Source organism: Gracilinanus agilis, chromosome 2, assembly GCF_016433145.1.
Source record: "Gracilinanus agilis isolate LMUSP501 chromosome 2, AgileGrace, whole genome shotgun sequence".
Classification (NCBI taxonomy): domain Eukaryota; kingdom Metazoa; phylum Chordata; class Mammalia; order Didelphimorphia; family Didelphidae; genus Gracilinanus; species Gracilinanus agilis.
In genome coordinates this window covers 141,845,985-141,861,848 of record NC_058131.1, presented here as the reverse complement: position 1 = coordinate 141,861,848, position 15,864 = coordinate 141,845,985, and the positions used below count along the sequence as shown (strand labels likewise).

The 15,864-nt window shown below is 38.3% G+C and overlaps 1 protein-coding gene across 1 annotated transcript in view; it reads right to left on the bottom strand.

Moving 5' to 3' along the window:
* Positions 1–14,156, bottom strand: part of CFAP61 (cilia and flagella associated protein 61) — a 368,321-nt gene extending 354,165 nt beyond the window's left edge. The window contains exons 1-2 of the mRNA XM_044659499.1: positions 14,014–14,156; positions 4,877–5,027 (exon numbers count right to left, since the gene is read on the bottom strand). Of these exons, the coding sequence (XP_044515434.1) occupies positions 4,877–5,027; positions 14,014–14,156 (294 nt within the window). The remainder of the gene's footprint in view (positions 1–4,876; positions 5,028–14,013) is intronic.
* Positions 14,157–15,864: the final 1,708 nt, after the last annotated feature.

The window sequence follows — 15,864 nt, the reverse complement described above, 5'->3', positions numbered from 1 at the left end:
AGTACTGAGGAAAAGATAGAGGCGAATGTATCTGGCACATATGGCTCTTCCTCCTGACCTCAGGAATGGCCTATGAGATAAGGAAGAGCCCTGTAGGGGAGTGAAATTGATTATTAACTCAGACGTTTTGTTCTGGGGTGTTTATGCCAAGTGCAAGACAATAATCTATTTCCTTTCACCCACAAGTCAGCAGCTGCTGCTTTATTCAAGCTGCATAATAGAAAGATTCTCTTATGAATTTGGAGTATGAAGGCAGGTGCCCCATATGAATTCAAGGACTTGTTTTATTAACATTCCTAGAGTTAAAAATCAAAGAATACTCATTGGATTCAGAAAGCTTGAGTGCAGGAAATCCCAAGAACAAAGATTATAACTTTGTGCTTTAACCAAGATATAACTTCATGAGTAATTACTAAAAAAGAATAAACACATTAATACAGAAAACAATTTCTGTCCCTATATTGTTCTTTTTTTTTAACCCAGTGTTATTTGATCCCATGAAGACTTTTAAGTATATTTCCTAATCGTTTTTCAGTCATGTCTGATTCTTTATGACCCCACTTGGTGTTTTCTTGGCAAAGATATGGCATTGGTTTGCTATTTCCTCTTACAGTCCATTTTATAGATGAGGAAATTGAGGCAAACAGGGTTAAGTGACTTGCTCAGGGTCAAAAAGCTAATAAGTATCTTGTGCTAGATTTGAACTGGGGAAGACAAGCCTTCCTGACTCCAAATCCAAACCTAGCACTCTATTTACTGCTCCACCTAGCTGCCCTATATTTTAAAATAACTAATAGCTATTCCATGATTATGAGGCTTTCTGAGCTCTCTAGGCCTGTATGACATAGTGCTCCTAATGTAACAATGAAACCTAAGAATACTGTAAAATGTGACACTATGAAGCAGTATAGTGGAATAAGCATTATATATCCCTGAACACGGAAAAAAAAGAGTTGCCTACATTTCTTATTTCCACAAAGGCTTGATTCTTTTAAATATGTTAGTATTCAACAAATCATTTCACTTTTCAGCATCTTAGCCTCCCCATACAAAAAACAAGAATGTGACACTGGGGATCTCAGAAACACTTAGCATAATATGAACCATCACAGGAATATTATTAAAAAGAAGTATAAGCCCAAAGGATATATTAGTCCTGAATGTGATTTTATCCTAGAAGTAAACAGCTCGAAGTGGGTGAGGAAATGTAATAATAATGCAATTTCATTAGCAAACTAATTAAAAAATATAAACAACAAAACCATAAGTTATAGTATGTATTTCTGGGTAGCTGCATTTTGGAGTATAGAATCAAAGGAGTTAGAGATGTCAGGGACCTGTAGTGATCATCTAGTCCAGCCCCTTCATTTTATAGATATGGAAACTCAGGTTCAGAACTATCAAGTGACTTATCTAATGTCAGATAAATAATGAGTAGAAGAGCTGGGATTCAAATACAGTCTGATTCCAAATTTTGTGATCTTTCCACTACTACTAGATTATTTCCTGGTGGTTTCACAAAAACTATAACTACAGTTAGGTGGTAAGGCTTAGAACTTAAATGTGATGATGAGGAAGCCATCTTCTCAAAGGACAGTCATATTATTTCAGAGAGAAGAGGATTACCTGTCAAACTACCTTTCCTACCATATTGCCCCAGATTCTACAACTAAGCATACCTTAAAGTTTCTCATACTATTGAAATACAAATATTCCTGGATTAGGTAGCAGATTTTTATGAGAATGAGTTCCAGAAGTGGGAGAAAGAGGACATAGCATGGGGTGGTATCATGAATATTACCCCTGGAGTCAGGAAGAACTGGGTTCAAATCCTGCTTCAGATGCTTAGTAACTTTGTGACCCTGGGCAAGTCATTTTTATTATGCTCCTTTGGTTCCCTCCCCTATAAAATGAAGCTATTAATGAGCTAAATCAGTATTGTCAAACTCAGATAGAAACAGATCTTGATGGGCTGCATATTAACTTAGGAAACCACAAATTAACATTATTAATGTTGTACTGTATTTTTAGTTTTTTTGTTAAGCATCCCAATTATATTTTAATCTGGTTTGGGCTTCACCCAGAAATTTTGTGGGCTACATGTGATGAGTCTGGCATCTCTGGGCTAGAGGATCTCTGATGTTCCTTATAGCTCTAGATCTGTGACATTTGTAAAAAGGATATAAAGAGGGAAGAGTGGAGAGCTGAATTTGGAGGAAGCATCCAAGATGAATTTACACTGGCTGGTTGCCAATAAAGGTTCAGTTTGCCTAGTAGCACTCATATTTGAACTGACAATCAAATGTGCTTCTGTCAGCAGGAGTTTGGTATCTTTTAGGGAAATGGGGCAAAATATCAGCAAATCTCTTTATGTGCAGTGAAAGCTCAGTTTTCACATCACTTACCAGGGCCTCTGCAATAGGAGCTACTAAATTTCCTGACTCATACAAGAATATGCATATGAAAGCACTCTGAAAATCTGAGAGTGCTGTAAAAATTGTAAGACATTATCATCTTCTGCATAAATGTTCACGTGATAGATATGTGTAACAGGGGACCTGGCCAGTGAGACCTGGGACCAAAAGCAAACATTTCTTAAGCCCATTTCTGGGAGTGCCTGATGGCATGAAATGGATCTCTACTTCAGAGCATTTTTTAACCTTATCTTCCATCTTAGAATCAATAACTGTGTATTAGTTCTAAGACAGAAGAGTGGTAAGGACTAGGCAATGGAGGTTAAGTAGCACAGGGTCACACAGCTAGAAGTGTCTAAAGTCAGATTTGAACCCAGGACCTCCCATCTCTAGGTCTGGCTCTCAGTCCACTGAGCCACCCAGCTGTCCCCCTTCAGAGCATTTCTAAGAATTCTGTGACTGTCTCTAATCCACTTACCCCCATGCCTTTTTGATTGGTTGCTGAACCAGAACTGGATTGGGAGTAGGGTAGGGGAAAACTGAATCCTCGTTCCTGCCTGGCTTCATTCAAGTGAGGAAGCAAGGACTTTGGCTAAGCCTCTAGGTAGGGAGAGAAAGAACCAGTTCCAAAGTCTACTCTCTGACTGACAAGAAGCTATGAGCATATGGCATAGCCCTGCTATTATGTCTATCCTTGTAATAGCTATTCTTTCTTCCCTTAGGTGAAAGAGTATATAGATGGAATAGACTAGGCCTTGTGAAATCTCAAAATGTCTTGGATGGAAATCCAGGCTAGAGTTTGCAATCAGCATAGCCCTGAGAATCAACTAGCAAGATTCAGCCCAGTGAATCATTAGATTGTGAGCTCCTCAAGAGCAGAGACTGTCTTTTGCTCCTTTTCGTATCCCCATGGTGCTTAGCACAGTGCCTAATAACCAGTAACTGCTTAATAAATGTTCAACTGACTGAATTAGTCCCTATGACCTAGATACCATCTCTGAAGCAACATCACATGTTGGCTATTTAAAGAGGAATTTGATGGAGATGAATGCTTCCTATAAGCTGCTTCAAGTCTGAGCCCACTCTCTCTAGGGACCTAGGTGGCATATGGGAGATGGTTCTGGGTTCTGGGAAATACTTTTTACTTCTGTTCTTGCTATATTTTCTCAAAAAATATTCCTTTGTAAAAACTAATTGATTGTTTATTAGTTAAATATTTCTAGAGTACTAACCACTTGGGAAAATAACAGATTATATATGGAAGATATAAATTGTAATTAACAATTGCTCCTGGGGGAAGGGGGCCAGAACATTCCAAGATAGGGGATGGAACCTATAGCATTAGAGAAGAACCTCATTACTTCCTCAGGAAGACATTGAGCTGTGCTCTGAAGTGGGTATGGGGGGAGAAAAGGTAACATAACTCATCAGTATGTGTGAGAATTGAGATAAGTAGCCTCAGAGCTTTGCAAAAATTATGAAATGTCAAGAAAAGAAAATCATCTCTGAAAAGGAATCACTTGTGGTAAAAGGAGGATGCTTCAGCTTCAGTCTGGGCCTCCTTCCTTCCAAATGTGGCTAGAGGGAGACCTAAAAAACTTTGGAGGTCCAGAGGGCTTCCCATCTTCCCACTGGCATCCTAATAGCATCAACAAAACATCAGACAGCAGTATCTATCTTAGGTACCAAGGACAGACTGGATGTAGTAGAGAACTATGTCATACCTAATTGTTATCCCTTTGCCCTCCATGCTCTCCAAGCTTGAGCCCACATTCTCCTGGTGCTTGTTAAGAGAATGCATCTCAGATTTGGGAAAGTGGCTATTTTATATCAACTATCCTTACTAGGGTACCTTGGTATGTACCACCTACTCAACAATTAATTATGAGTAACCATTTGGTAATCTATCCAGCCATGGCAGAAAGCTTGCCAGTGAAGGTTTACTAGCTTGAACAGCATCAAAGACACTACCTGACACCTGTAGTCATGCTCAGGGGACCACCTAATCTATCAGTGTGAATGGGACTTGAAACAGCTGCCTCAATATCTGCCATCAAGCTTTTAAGAAACTTGAAAAGGCTAAGGTCGATACAAAAGTGGAACAAAAGTATATAACAACTGGTGGAGATCTGAAAACTTGAAATTCTGATTCCTGTTTTGTTTTGTGTTTCCATGTTCTTGCTATACAACAATCCCCAGAAAGACTGTGGTCTATTCAGAGACTTTTGCCACCTTCAGCCTGGAGGCTAATTTTGCTATTGTCTGTACTCTTATGCTTATCCTTTTCTCTTCCTCCACTGATTTTGTTTTCAACGTCAATCCCTTTTCCATGCTTTCTGAAGTGTTCTAAGTAGTCGAGATTTAAAATTGAGAGTGACAATATTAAATGTAGCCCTTCCCCACAAAAACCAAGGTTTTTATAATTTAAAACACTAGTTTGAAATCACAACATGATTACTTACTGTGCATTGGAGTTCACTATCAAGTTCAGAGAAGAGTGGCAACCAATCATCCTCTGTGGAAATATTCCAGTTGGGATAGTCCAAGAAAGCAGCATGGGCCATGATCTCCTCCCTTTCATTGCAGAGAGTAATCGCAAGATTTGCTTTTTCTCTAAGGAAATGATTAGGCATTGTGGACATAAGAAATAAATTATGAAATAAAAATACCAAAAACTTGTTTTCTCATTTTTCTGACTCTCCTTACTCTCATTTTGCTGACAAATTTGCATCTAGTATCTAGGGCTGACTGAACCACAGCAACTCCTCTGAGGGTGGCAAGATTAACCTTTGCTAAAAACTGAAAGATGGGGGTGGGAGTGGGGGGCAGCTGTTCACAATACAAGTAGATTCTTCAGGTTTCCATATCGTCTTTCTCAATAAGAAGTACCTTTAATGTGCCAGACTAAATGTCAGCTATTAATGAAAGTTCAATGACACTACTGATAGTTCTTCATAGTTCCTATTAGATAGGTTAGTAAAGTCAATTATAGTATTAAATTCTTCCCAATCTTTCCCATGTAGCAAGCTCTGGGGGAGAGGGGGTATTGGAGATGGTTAGTTTAGCAGGAAAATAAGCTGCTTCCTCTAAGCTGTCCCTATTTTTTGTGTGGGAAGAGCTTGTCTTTCCCAGCTCTTACTTTCTGCCAACCCAGGGAGTAAATAACTTTGCCACAATCAATATCTCCACATTCTATCCCTGACTCAAGATCAGATTAGCCAGCATAAAACAATGTGGGGAGTGAGAGCTAAAGCACCTTTTGCTTAACTTTGGAACGTTTACAAAATAAAATAATCCATAAGATTCTCCATCATTTAGCTCAGGAGCCTGTAGCCATGGTAGAATTTTTAAACAGAAGATACAAACCTCTGATCCTTTAGTTTTCATTCTCTCTCTCCTTCTCCCTGACCCCCCCCACCAAATTAGCATTTTCTGCCTTCCCCTTCACAATTAATGAAGTTTATACCTAGGAGTAGTTAAGCTTGATGCAGCTGGTAAATTCAAAACTAATTAAACATAAATAATAAAGGTAACTTTAAGGAACAGGAAAACTTTGGGTTTGGGTTTTTTTTTTTACACATTCTCTAAGTAGGATAAAGTGGAGAGAAAAGAGAAGGAAGAAGTTCATTCAGAGGGGGTGGAAGGAGTTTGGCACGACTAGTCTTGCCATTCACCTTAAACCCAAATATATCCTATCTGACTACTTCACAAATGGCTGCCTCTATGCCCTGCTTCTGTAATGTCCTGACCTGGCATTATCTCCACCCACCATAGCTTATCAAATCACAATCAAAATCTCCCTAAAAATCTGACCACTTGTACACCATCTACACCATCGCTTAGTTCAAAAAACTCTCCATTTGGAGGAACTTTTGTCCAACTCTCTGAACCTATCACTTCTCTTTCATGGAAGTTTGGCTAGGCAAGAATACTACTACTACTACTACTACTACTACTACTACTACTACTACTACTACTACTACTACTACTACTACTACCACTACCACTACTACCACTACCACCACTACCACTACTACCACTACTACTACTACTACATTACTACTACTACCACTACCACCACCACCACCACCACCACTACTACTACTACTACATTACTACTACTACTACTACTACTACTACTACTACTACTACTACTACTACTATTACTACCACTTCCACTACTACCACTACTACTACATTACTACTACTACTACTACTACTACTACTACTACTACTACTAGTAGTAGTAGTAGTACCTTACATTTATATAGTGCTTACTATGTACCAGGTACTGTGCTAAGTGCTTTACAATTTTTATTTCACTTGATCTTCACAACAACCCTAGGAGGTTGGTGCTATAATTATCTTCATTTTATAGTTTAAGAAACTAAGGCAAGTAGTGGTTAAGTGACTTGCCCAGGATCATACAGCTAGTTGATATCTTGGGCCAGATTTGAACTTGGGCTTTTCTGACTCCAGCCACCCCAAAGAACTTTATCTTTTCAAGAGTGAAATCTCTATATGTAATATTAGTGATAGATTAGTGATAAAATTAAAAGATGCCAGCAAAAGCAAGAAGCCTGGAAAACTGTGAAGCCCTAGGGCTTGTGATTTCAGCACAGATTCTTATGGACTAGTGCCTAGTACAGTGATGGGCAACCTTTTGAGCTTGGTGTGTCAAAATTAACCAAAAAACCAAGCATAACTTGGGTGGTGTGTCACTTCGCGAAAAAACCCAAACATAATTTCGTGATATTTATAGTTTAAATAACAAAAATGTATAATTGTAATATATAACTGTATTTAATAAGCCAAAACAGGTAAATTAATATAGGTAGAATTGTCATCTATAGTGCACAGAGTGTCTACACTACACTACAGCAAATGTTTCATCCTTGGCATGTGGCCCCAGACTTCTCTGTATGTAGCCACATGTGGCCGCATGTCATCAAAAATGGCTATGTGTGTCAGTGCTGACACACGTGTTATAGGTTTGCCATCACCGGCCTAGCAGTTTCCTTCAAGCCCTGAGTTTGTATTACTGTGCTAATTGACCTTGATACATCTTCAGCATCCAGGACATAATTCTGAAGAGTTCTTGGGGACAATTGGTATTGAAAGCCTAACAACAAGAATACAATCTAAAAATTCTACTTCATGGAATCGCTGTTAAGGAAAACTTAAAATGATGTCTTCAACTCTCTCCAAAATGGGTTTTGTTTAAAAATATCTTAATTTAAAGAAAAAAAACATTAAAAAGACTCTCAAGAGGGAGCATCAAGGTAGCAAAGTGGATAGAGCACCAGGCCTGGAAATGAAAGTCCTGGGTTCAAATTTGACCTCAGATACTTCCTAGCTATATGACCTTGGACAAGTAATTTAACCCCTATTGCCTAGACCTTATCATTCTTCTTAGAATCAATAAAACAGAAAGTTAAGTGTGAGAGGAAGGAAGGAAGGAAGGAAGGAAGGAAGGAAGGAAGGAAGGAAGGAAGGAAGGAAGGAAGGAAGGGAGAGAGGGAGAGAGGGAGAGAGGGAGGAAGAAGTTAAGGTGGAAACAATACTCTTTTTTGATGAGGAAAAGAAGAGTAGCAAGAGTAGGAGAAGAAAGGAATAGAAAAGATAAAAGATAAAAGTTAGAGACAGAACAATGAATATAGCTTAATTTAAGCAGGTTATTTCAGTTCCCTTATATTTCTCTATTTTTTATAAATTGCATTTTAGTCTCATTTGAGACACTTCTCCCTGCCTCCTTTAACCAAATGCATTGTGCATAGTACATATTTAAATGCGTGATTTTAAAAAATAACAGTAACTAAGAGGCAGCTATGTGGTTCGGTGGATTGAAAATCAGGCCTGGAAATGGAAGTCTTGGGTTCAAGTCTGTCCTCAGATGCTTCCTAGCTATGTGATCCTGGGCAAGTCACTTAACTGCTATTGCCTAGCTCTTACTACCCTTCTGCCTTAGAACCAATACATAATATTGATTCTAAGATGAAAGATAAGAATTTTAAAAAAATTAACAGTAACCGAAATGCTTCAATAGTCTTCAATATTTTAGAACAAAAAATCTAATTCATTTGGAGAAATAAATGGACTAGAATTTCAAGGAAAATAATATTTCAAAAATAGGAATAAAGAGGGTATAGAATTGTCATACCTCAAATTATAAGAACAGATCAGTGGAGCAAAAACCGAAAGCAACTTCAAATACTAGCAACCCAGTGTTTGATGAAAGAAAGAATATAAATGGCCCAAGGTGGGACCTATATGGTGATAAGAATTTCTGGAAAAACTAGAAGAGTTTTACAAAAAATTGGTCTAGACCAGCATTTTACAACATATGCCATAATAAACTTTAAATGAATACAAGATTTTAGTCACATTATTAAAAAGGTTAAAAGAGAAGGAAAGGGATATCTTTCAGAGTTTGGGCTGGGAAAGAATCCTTACTCAAACAAAGGACAGATAAAACTGGCAGTTTCAATTTTATAAAGCTAAAATGGTTTATACTAACAAAATCAAAACAGAATAAGAAAAAGAAACTGCTGGTTCACTGAAGAAAAAACAAACTTTGGATCAAATATTGGCAAAAGTTTGAAAGCCAAGATATGTAGGGAGTTGATATAAAGTTTTAAGCCCAAGGACCATTCTCTAGTAATTAGGTAGTCAAATGATATGAATTGTTTTCAAAAAATGAATCACAAGCTTCCAATGACCATATGAAAACGTGTTCCTAACTCAGATATTAAAATAATTAATAGATATTAAAACAGTTTTCACGTTAGTGCTCAAATACTCAAATGACCATTGATACAATGCCTACTGAAAGGTTAAGTGATTTCCCTTGGGTCACTGTCAATAAACAGCAGAGTTGAAGATTTAATCCAGTCTAGCTGACTCTGAGGGCAGTGTATGGAGTACTGGATCTGAAATTGGGAAGACCTGAGGTCAAATCCAACATCAGACACTGTGTGACCTTGGGCAAGTCACTTAACCTCTATTTGTCTTAGGTTCCTCAAGTGTAAAATGGGTATAGTATGAGCACCTTCCTCCTAGGATTACTTTAAGGATTAAATGAGGTCAAATTCATAAAAGGTTTAGCATTCTATAAATGCTTATTTCCCTCCCCTTCTGAGGTTCCTTCTTTATCCGTTATATTATGCTGCCTCTTTTATAATGAGGCTCAAATGGAATCTATTCATGTCCTTTTCTTCACAGAAATATCACAGCATTTTAGAATTTGAAAGGGCACCTTCAATTCCTTGTCATGATGTCCTCTATATGGGAGAGACGATATTTTATTTTACCTAGATTTCTTTTATTTTTAAATTGAGTAAAGTTAAATCAAAATAATTCCACACACACACAAGCTCCACTTACTTATCTATATAGCACTCACTCTGAAATTCTCCCCCACACTTATACTTGAACTTATAGGCTAGATTCTTGTGTGGGTTCTAGGAGTAAGCTTGTAAGTCTATAATTCTTATTTTTTTTTATTAAACCCTTATTTTCCATCTTAGAATCAATATTGATTCTAAAGCAAAAGAGCTATAAGGATTAGGCAATGGATACTTCTAACAAAACCACTACAGTATATACAATTAGCTTTTGGAAAAGGCATTTACTTAGGAAAAATCTATTAAGATGGCATTTTTCTAAGGAAAAATAATAGCTACAAAACCACTCCCATTCCTCCATTAACCTGGGGTACACTCTCCCACAAATACCCACAGCATTCATGGGAAGAGTGAGGAGAAACTCAATAATACAACAGCAGTGAGGTATGCATATAAGAAATACATATGGCCAAGGTAACTGATAACTCCTGTCCACAGGGCCTGAAAGTCTTTCCTTTCTTTCTTTATAGAGTGCTCATGGAACTCCCCTTTCAAGGAACATCTCAACTGGGTAAAGCCATTCAGCTCAACCATTACTTGAATCTATAGTGAACACTCTTCTCTGCTACTAGGGGTCATAGTCTTTGAAGCTGCTTCCTCATTTAGGTGACTTTCTCTGTGTAACTGTCCTCAATGATCCAAGACAATTTCAAAGGCCCCATGAAGAAAAATGTTATCTACCTCCAGAGATCTGATTAACTGATTGCAGATTGAAGTACATGTTTTTTTTTCTTTTTAAAATTTTCTTGCTTTTTTTTTTTCCATTTCTTTGTTACTGACATGGGCATTGCGCAGAGATGGCAGGGATCCTGTACCCCTTAACTCAAGCAGGCTGTGGACAGGGCAATTCCCTTCCCCCTTCCTGTCCTTGTGACTCCAGAGAAAAAGACCATTATCCTTAGATGTCCTTTAGGTTGAGATAGACCTTGATAGCCTAAGCCCTGTGGATCTCAGGCAGACCCCACCCACCCACCAAATGCCTGAGTGCAAGAAGTCATGTCCACACTACTGTAAAAAATATAAAAATCTCTTTAACTGGGGTGCTGGGGGAGCAACCCCGATAGTTGCTCCACTCATGCTGCCGTGCCATATCTTGGAGGGCAACCCCCCACGGTTGTTCCACTCATGCTGTCTTGCTGGCCATTAATCCTATCTTACTAATAAATCTTTCTTTTTACTTTTAAGCTAAGTTTGGAGTCCTCTCATTCTTGAGAAAGGTTTCCTTCCCGAACCCGGGGGTTCATCATTTGCACCCTTGTAACAGTGTAATTGTTGTTTTGCATCATGGCTAACACAGAAATGTTTTGTATTACTTTACATGTATAACTGATATCATTTTGCTTTCCTTCTCAGAGGGAAGGAGAAAATTTAGAACTTGAAATTTTAAAAGATTAATATCATAAATAAATATTAAATTTGTGTCTGTCCTTCAATGTGTATCTTATCTCTGTCATATGGAGAATGGTTGGGGGGAGGGGAGACTTCCTCCTCACAAGAGCAATTCCCACTCAGGAGCCTAATTCTTCCTTTAATTATAGTTATTTTTCTCACTCTAAATTTCATTCAATTATTTAAAGGCCTTAGAGATGTGTCTAGCTTGTTTGCACAGCCAATCATGCTGTTGTTCTCTCTTGACTGAAACAAAGAGGTTCACAACTCATAAAGGGATCAAAGAGTGTAGATTCATCTTGTTTATACCTTAACATTTCATCACTCTCTTTTCTGGACACATCCAGGGGTAAAAAACTTTTCACTGATTGAGTAGCACCAGGAAGTAAATTGAGGACCTGAGTACAAACTTCTCCTTCTCTTAGACTATGCATCCTGAGAAACAGGCTTGGGGTTTGGGTCTGTCTATTCATCTTTGTCTAGCTCTTGGGAGGGGAGAGGAGTCCTAGACCCAGGATTGCAAGCCAAAGGGACCTTAAACCCAGCTAGGAAGTATCTCAGGCCAGATTTGAATGTAGGATCTCCCATCTCCAGGCCTGCTTCTCTTTTCCCTGAGCCATCTAGAATCCCTCTGGAAATATTTTATTAAAAAGTAGAACTTCAGTAGTGTTTGGTTTCGTAGCTTGGTTTACAAATTCCCCCAAATTTATCTTGACCACTCTCTTCTTTCTGTTAAATTCTTGGTCTAGATCAGCATTGGAGAAGACGTAGTCCACATACAGAGCTGGCTACTCCGTTCCCCCTCTTCCCAGTGCCCACGGACATTTTTTGCATGCCATACCCTTCTGTCCAGGGTCCAATGTCAAGTCTTTGGTAATGGGGGGGTAGGGAAGGGCTCACAGACAGCTTGAATTTGCCCTCTGGGCACTGGGACCCAGAAAAGGTTCCCCAGAGAGAATCTAGATACATCTGCAGTGCCTATACTGATATATGTATTGATGGATTCCTTCAATGGACTACCTATCCTACTGCACAAGTCATAATCTGGGCAATGTGATTTCTTTATCTACTTTTTTTTCCTGTGTACACTGTGATCACTTAAGTGCCTTTGAATATCAATAACTTTTAGCCAGAGTGGTGCTGGGGCACTGGGCCAGAGTGATGTTTCTAAATGAAATTCTGATAAAAAAAAAGATAAATAAATAAGAGGGCAGGATTCCCCTTTTATACGTGAAAGATATATTCAGCTGAGCTTAACTGAAAGGGGCAAAGTGGTGGTGGGCAGTTTTGATTTGGCATTTGAAAGCCTTACAAAAAAACTTGGTACCACCAAGTTCCTACTCTTTTTGGTACAGGAGGCAGCAAGCCAAAGGATGATACTTGTTCAACTCACATTCACAGAGAGTAACCTATGCTGTCACTCAGTCATTGAAAGTGCAAGCTTTCATGTAGCCCATGAATCCAGACTCTCCATCCAGATTGGCCCTCATTATGATTGTTATTGTTGTTAGTGGTATTTTTTTTAACTAGACCTATGATTTCATTGGCATACGGAACTCCACCACAGGGGTCTACCAAAACCCATCAGCATCTACCCTGTAACTTACAGTCTTAGAGAGGTACCCCAAGAACTAAAAGATTGAGACTCATCTAGGATCACAGAGCCAGACAAAGGGGGAGCTTGACTTCAGGAATTTTGAATCCAAGGCCATCTTTCTATGTACAAAGTCACAATGTCATATTATGGATGCCATGCCCAGATTCACCTTGGTTCTTTACTCTTTTTTTATTCACAAAACAAAAACAATTCTCAGATTCTTAGTTCCACTGGTCAAGGTTTAGAGTAGTTACTGTGAGAGGCATCCAGGTAGAACAATGGATAGAGAGCCAGGTATGGAGACAGGAGGCCCTGGGTTCAAATTTGGCCTCAGATGCTTAATAGCTGTGTGATCCTGGGTAAGTCACTTAATCCCCCCTCCCCCCATGCCTGTTCTTTACTACTCTTCTGCGTTAAGACCAATACAAAATATTGATTCTAAGAGTTTAAAAGTGTAATGCAGGGTTTTGCATTGCAATAGTAAGGGTTTAAAAAAAAATGGTCACTGTGTGAGCCCTGCCAACACAGGAACCCAATACTTCATCCAGCTAATCAGGAAAATGCAGAGAACATTGCAAATAACTTTTCTTATTCTAGTCCCAAATTAAAGGTTTATTGTTGTAAATTTATCACAGATACAACCTACTAGTTACAAATTTTGTGATTCAAGGAGATATCTAAAATATGAACACTGAAATCTTCCTGTGATATATTTTCAGGGTTACAAAATGCAGATACACACACACACACACACACACACACACACACACACACACACACACACACATATATATATATACAAAATCAAACAATTACTATTTTTAAACATCTGTTATTAAATGTATGTAAAATCAAAGGGCCATGATTACTACAACTTGGTTACTTCTTTCCTCCTAGGAACTTGATCATTTACCAAAATTTAGTGAACTCATCAACTTTTATGCCTGCAAATTTCTTCAGCAAGCCAAAATACTTTATTGCATTCACTGAAAGCCTCGCAAATAACAAAGACAAATATAAAGTAGCTACGGCTCAATCATTTAATTCTTTGACACACTGCTCTTTAGTAAATCTTTGTGCCATTTTGTGTGCAAATGACTCCTCACCTAGCTAGAAGCTCCTCAAGGGCTGATATCTTCCCTACCTCCAGAAGAGAGTCCACAGCAAAGTTTAATAAATGCTTCTTAACTAGGATGGTAAAATTACTTACAGAAGATAAATGATATTAATCCTCCCAAAAAGCTTTTCTGTAAACTTTCTGATGAGACTTTTAATACAGTAAACATCTTGTGATTCTGTTCTTCTGCAATGGACCACTTCTTTCCTTCCTCTTGGAGAAGTTATTGTTGTCATTTTATGCCCTTTTGTGAAAAGAGAAAACATTCCACTATAAATCTGAAATGATTAACTGTCTCAGTTACAGTACTTATAATATTTGATACTAATTCAATTTCCAAGATGTCAAAGTGAATTCAATGGTTTCCATATAGGCCTAGCTAGCCTTTCCCTGGGGGTACATTGTGTCAGCTGTCACCACAAACTACCAGACACATTTCTCAGTCAGCTCATGGAGTTTCTGAGAATTGGTCTGTCTAGAAAAAGCCACAACAATATTCTTTGTTGCCAGTAAAACTGTTACCAAATGCTAAATAGCAGTTGTTGAAAGGGACTGAAATGAAATACTTACTGATTCAGTATATTTAATTTACCACAATTGTATGTATCCAAGGATTAGGGGATAAATTCACTGCTGCTTCCAGTTTATAGAAAGGAAATAAAGCTGGTGATTGATTTTGCCTTGTGGTAATTTTGTTTAAATGATACATCTATTTGGATTTACATTTAGATAAAAAAATTCATAACTATTTCAGTCAAATCCAAATTGAAAACTCTCTAAAAATATGCTAATGATATCAATAGTATTTTTCTATTTATCAATTATCTTTCTGAGACTATTCAACCTCTCTTCCTCTTCTTTCTTCCATCTTTCCTTCTTCTCTCCCTTCCTCCCTCTTTTCTTCCTTCCCCACTTTCCCTACCTCAGTCTCTCAATGAGTTTATTCTCAAACTGTTAAAGTACTTTTTTTTTTCTTTTTTTCTAAGATAATGTCATTAACCACTGATACACTTCTGTGTTTCCTTGGGTAATGGTAGAAAAAAAGGAAAGGTTATCTAGCAAAGAGGTAGCTAGGTGGCTCAGTTGATCAAGTGCTTACATGCTGGGTCTAGAGTCAGGAAGATCCAAGTTCAGATCTGACTAGTTGTGTGACCCTGAGCAAGTCACTTAACTTCTCTTTGCCTTAAACTTCTGGAGAAGGAAATAGTAAACTACCCACTCCCCTGCCCAGTAGCCCAATGGGAGCCCTAACCCTCCCTCCATGTCTAGGATAAGGTGGGCTATTCACAGGCTACAGAGCTGGAAGGAGAAGAGTGGCCTGAGTAGGGGCCACTCCCCACCCTAACCCTAACCTTAAATTAGTTTCTAACCCTAACCCTCCTAACCCTAATCCTGTGGACATTTTTCCACTTCACCTACCTCTCTGCCCAGCAGCCTAATGGGAGTGCTTTTTCCCTCCCCTGTCTGGAATAAGGTGGGGGGAGGGGGCATAGAACCTGCTCTCTGAAAGGTTTGCTATCACTGCTATAGAGGATCACAAAGAATCAGATAGGACTTAACCACTATCACAGGTACTCATAAAGTAAAGAAAGATTTCTATGCTTGCTGTAAATGTCCCAGTATGAAAGCTCAGGACTACACAGAAAATTATTGATTATTGATTTATATTTGTATGGAATGAATAAGATTAAAATTAATATCCAATAACTCCAAGTATCATATTTTATAAGATTTATTAATAATCACTTGAAGTAAAAGAAATAAAAGGCAAAAAGTAAAAAGCTTGAGTAAAGAGAAGTTTTCCCAGCCGCATTCTAGCAAAAAGAGTGAGAGAGGCAGGGTCATACACAAACTTTATCTCCAAAACAGAAGGACTTAACACGAAAGTGGGATGATGCTGGGAATTAGAGTCCTGGGGAGCAGATTCTAATTACACAAATGCCA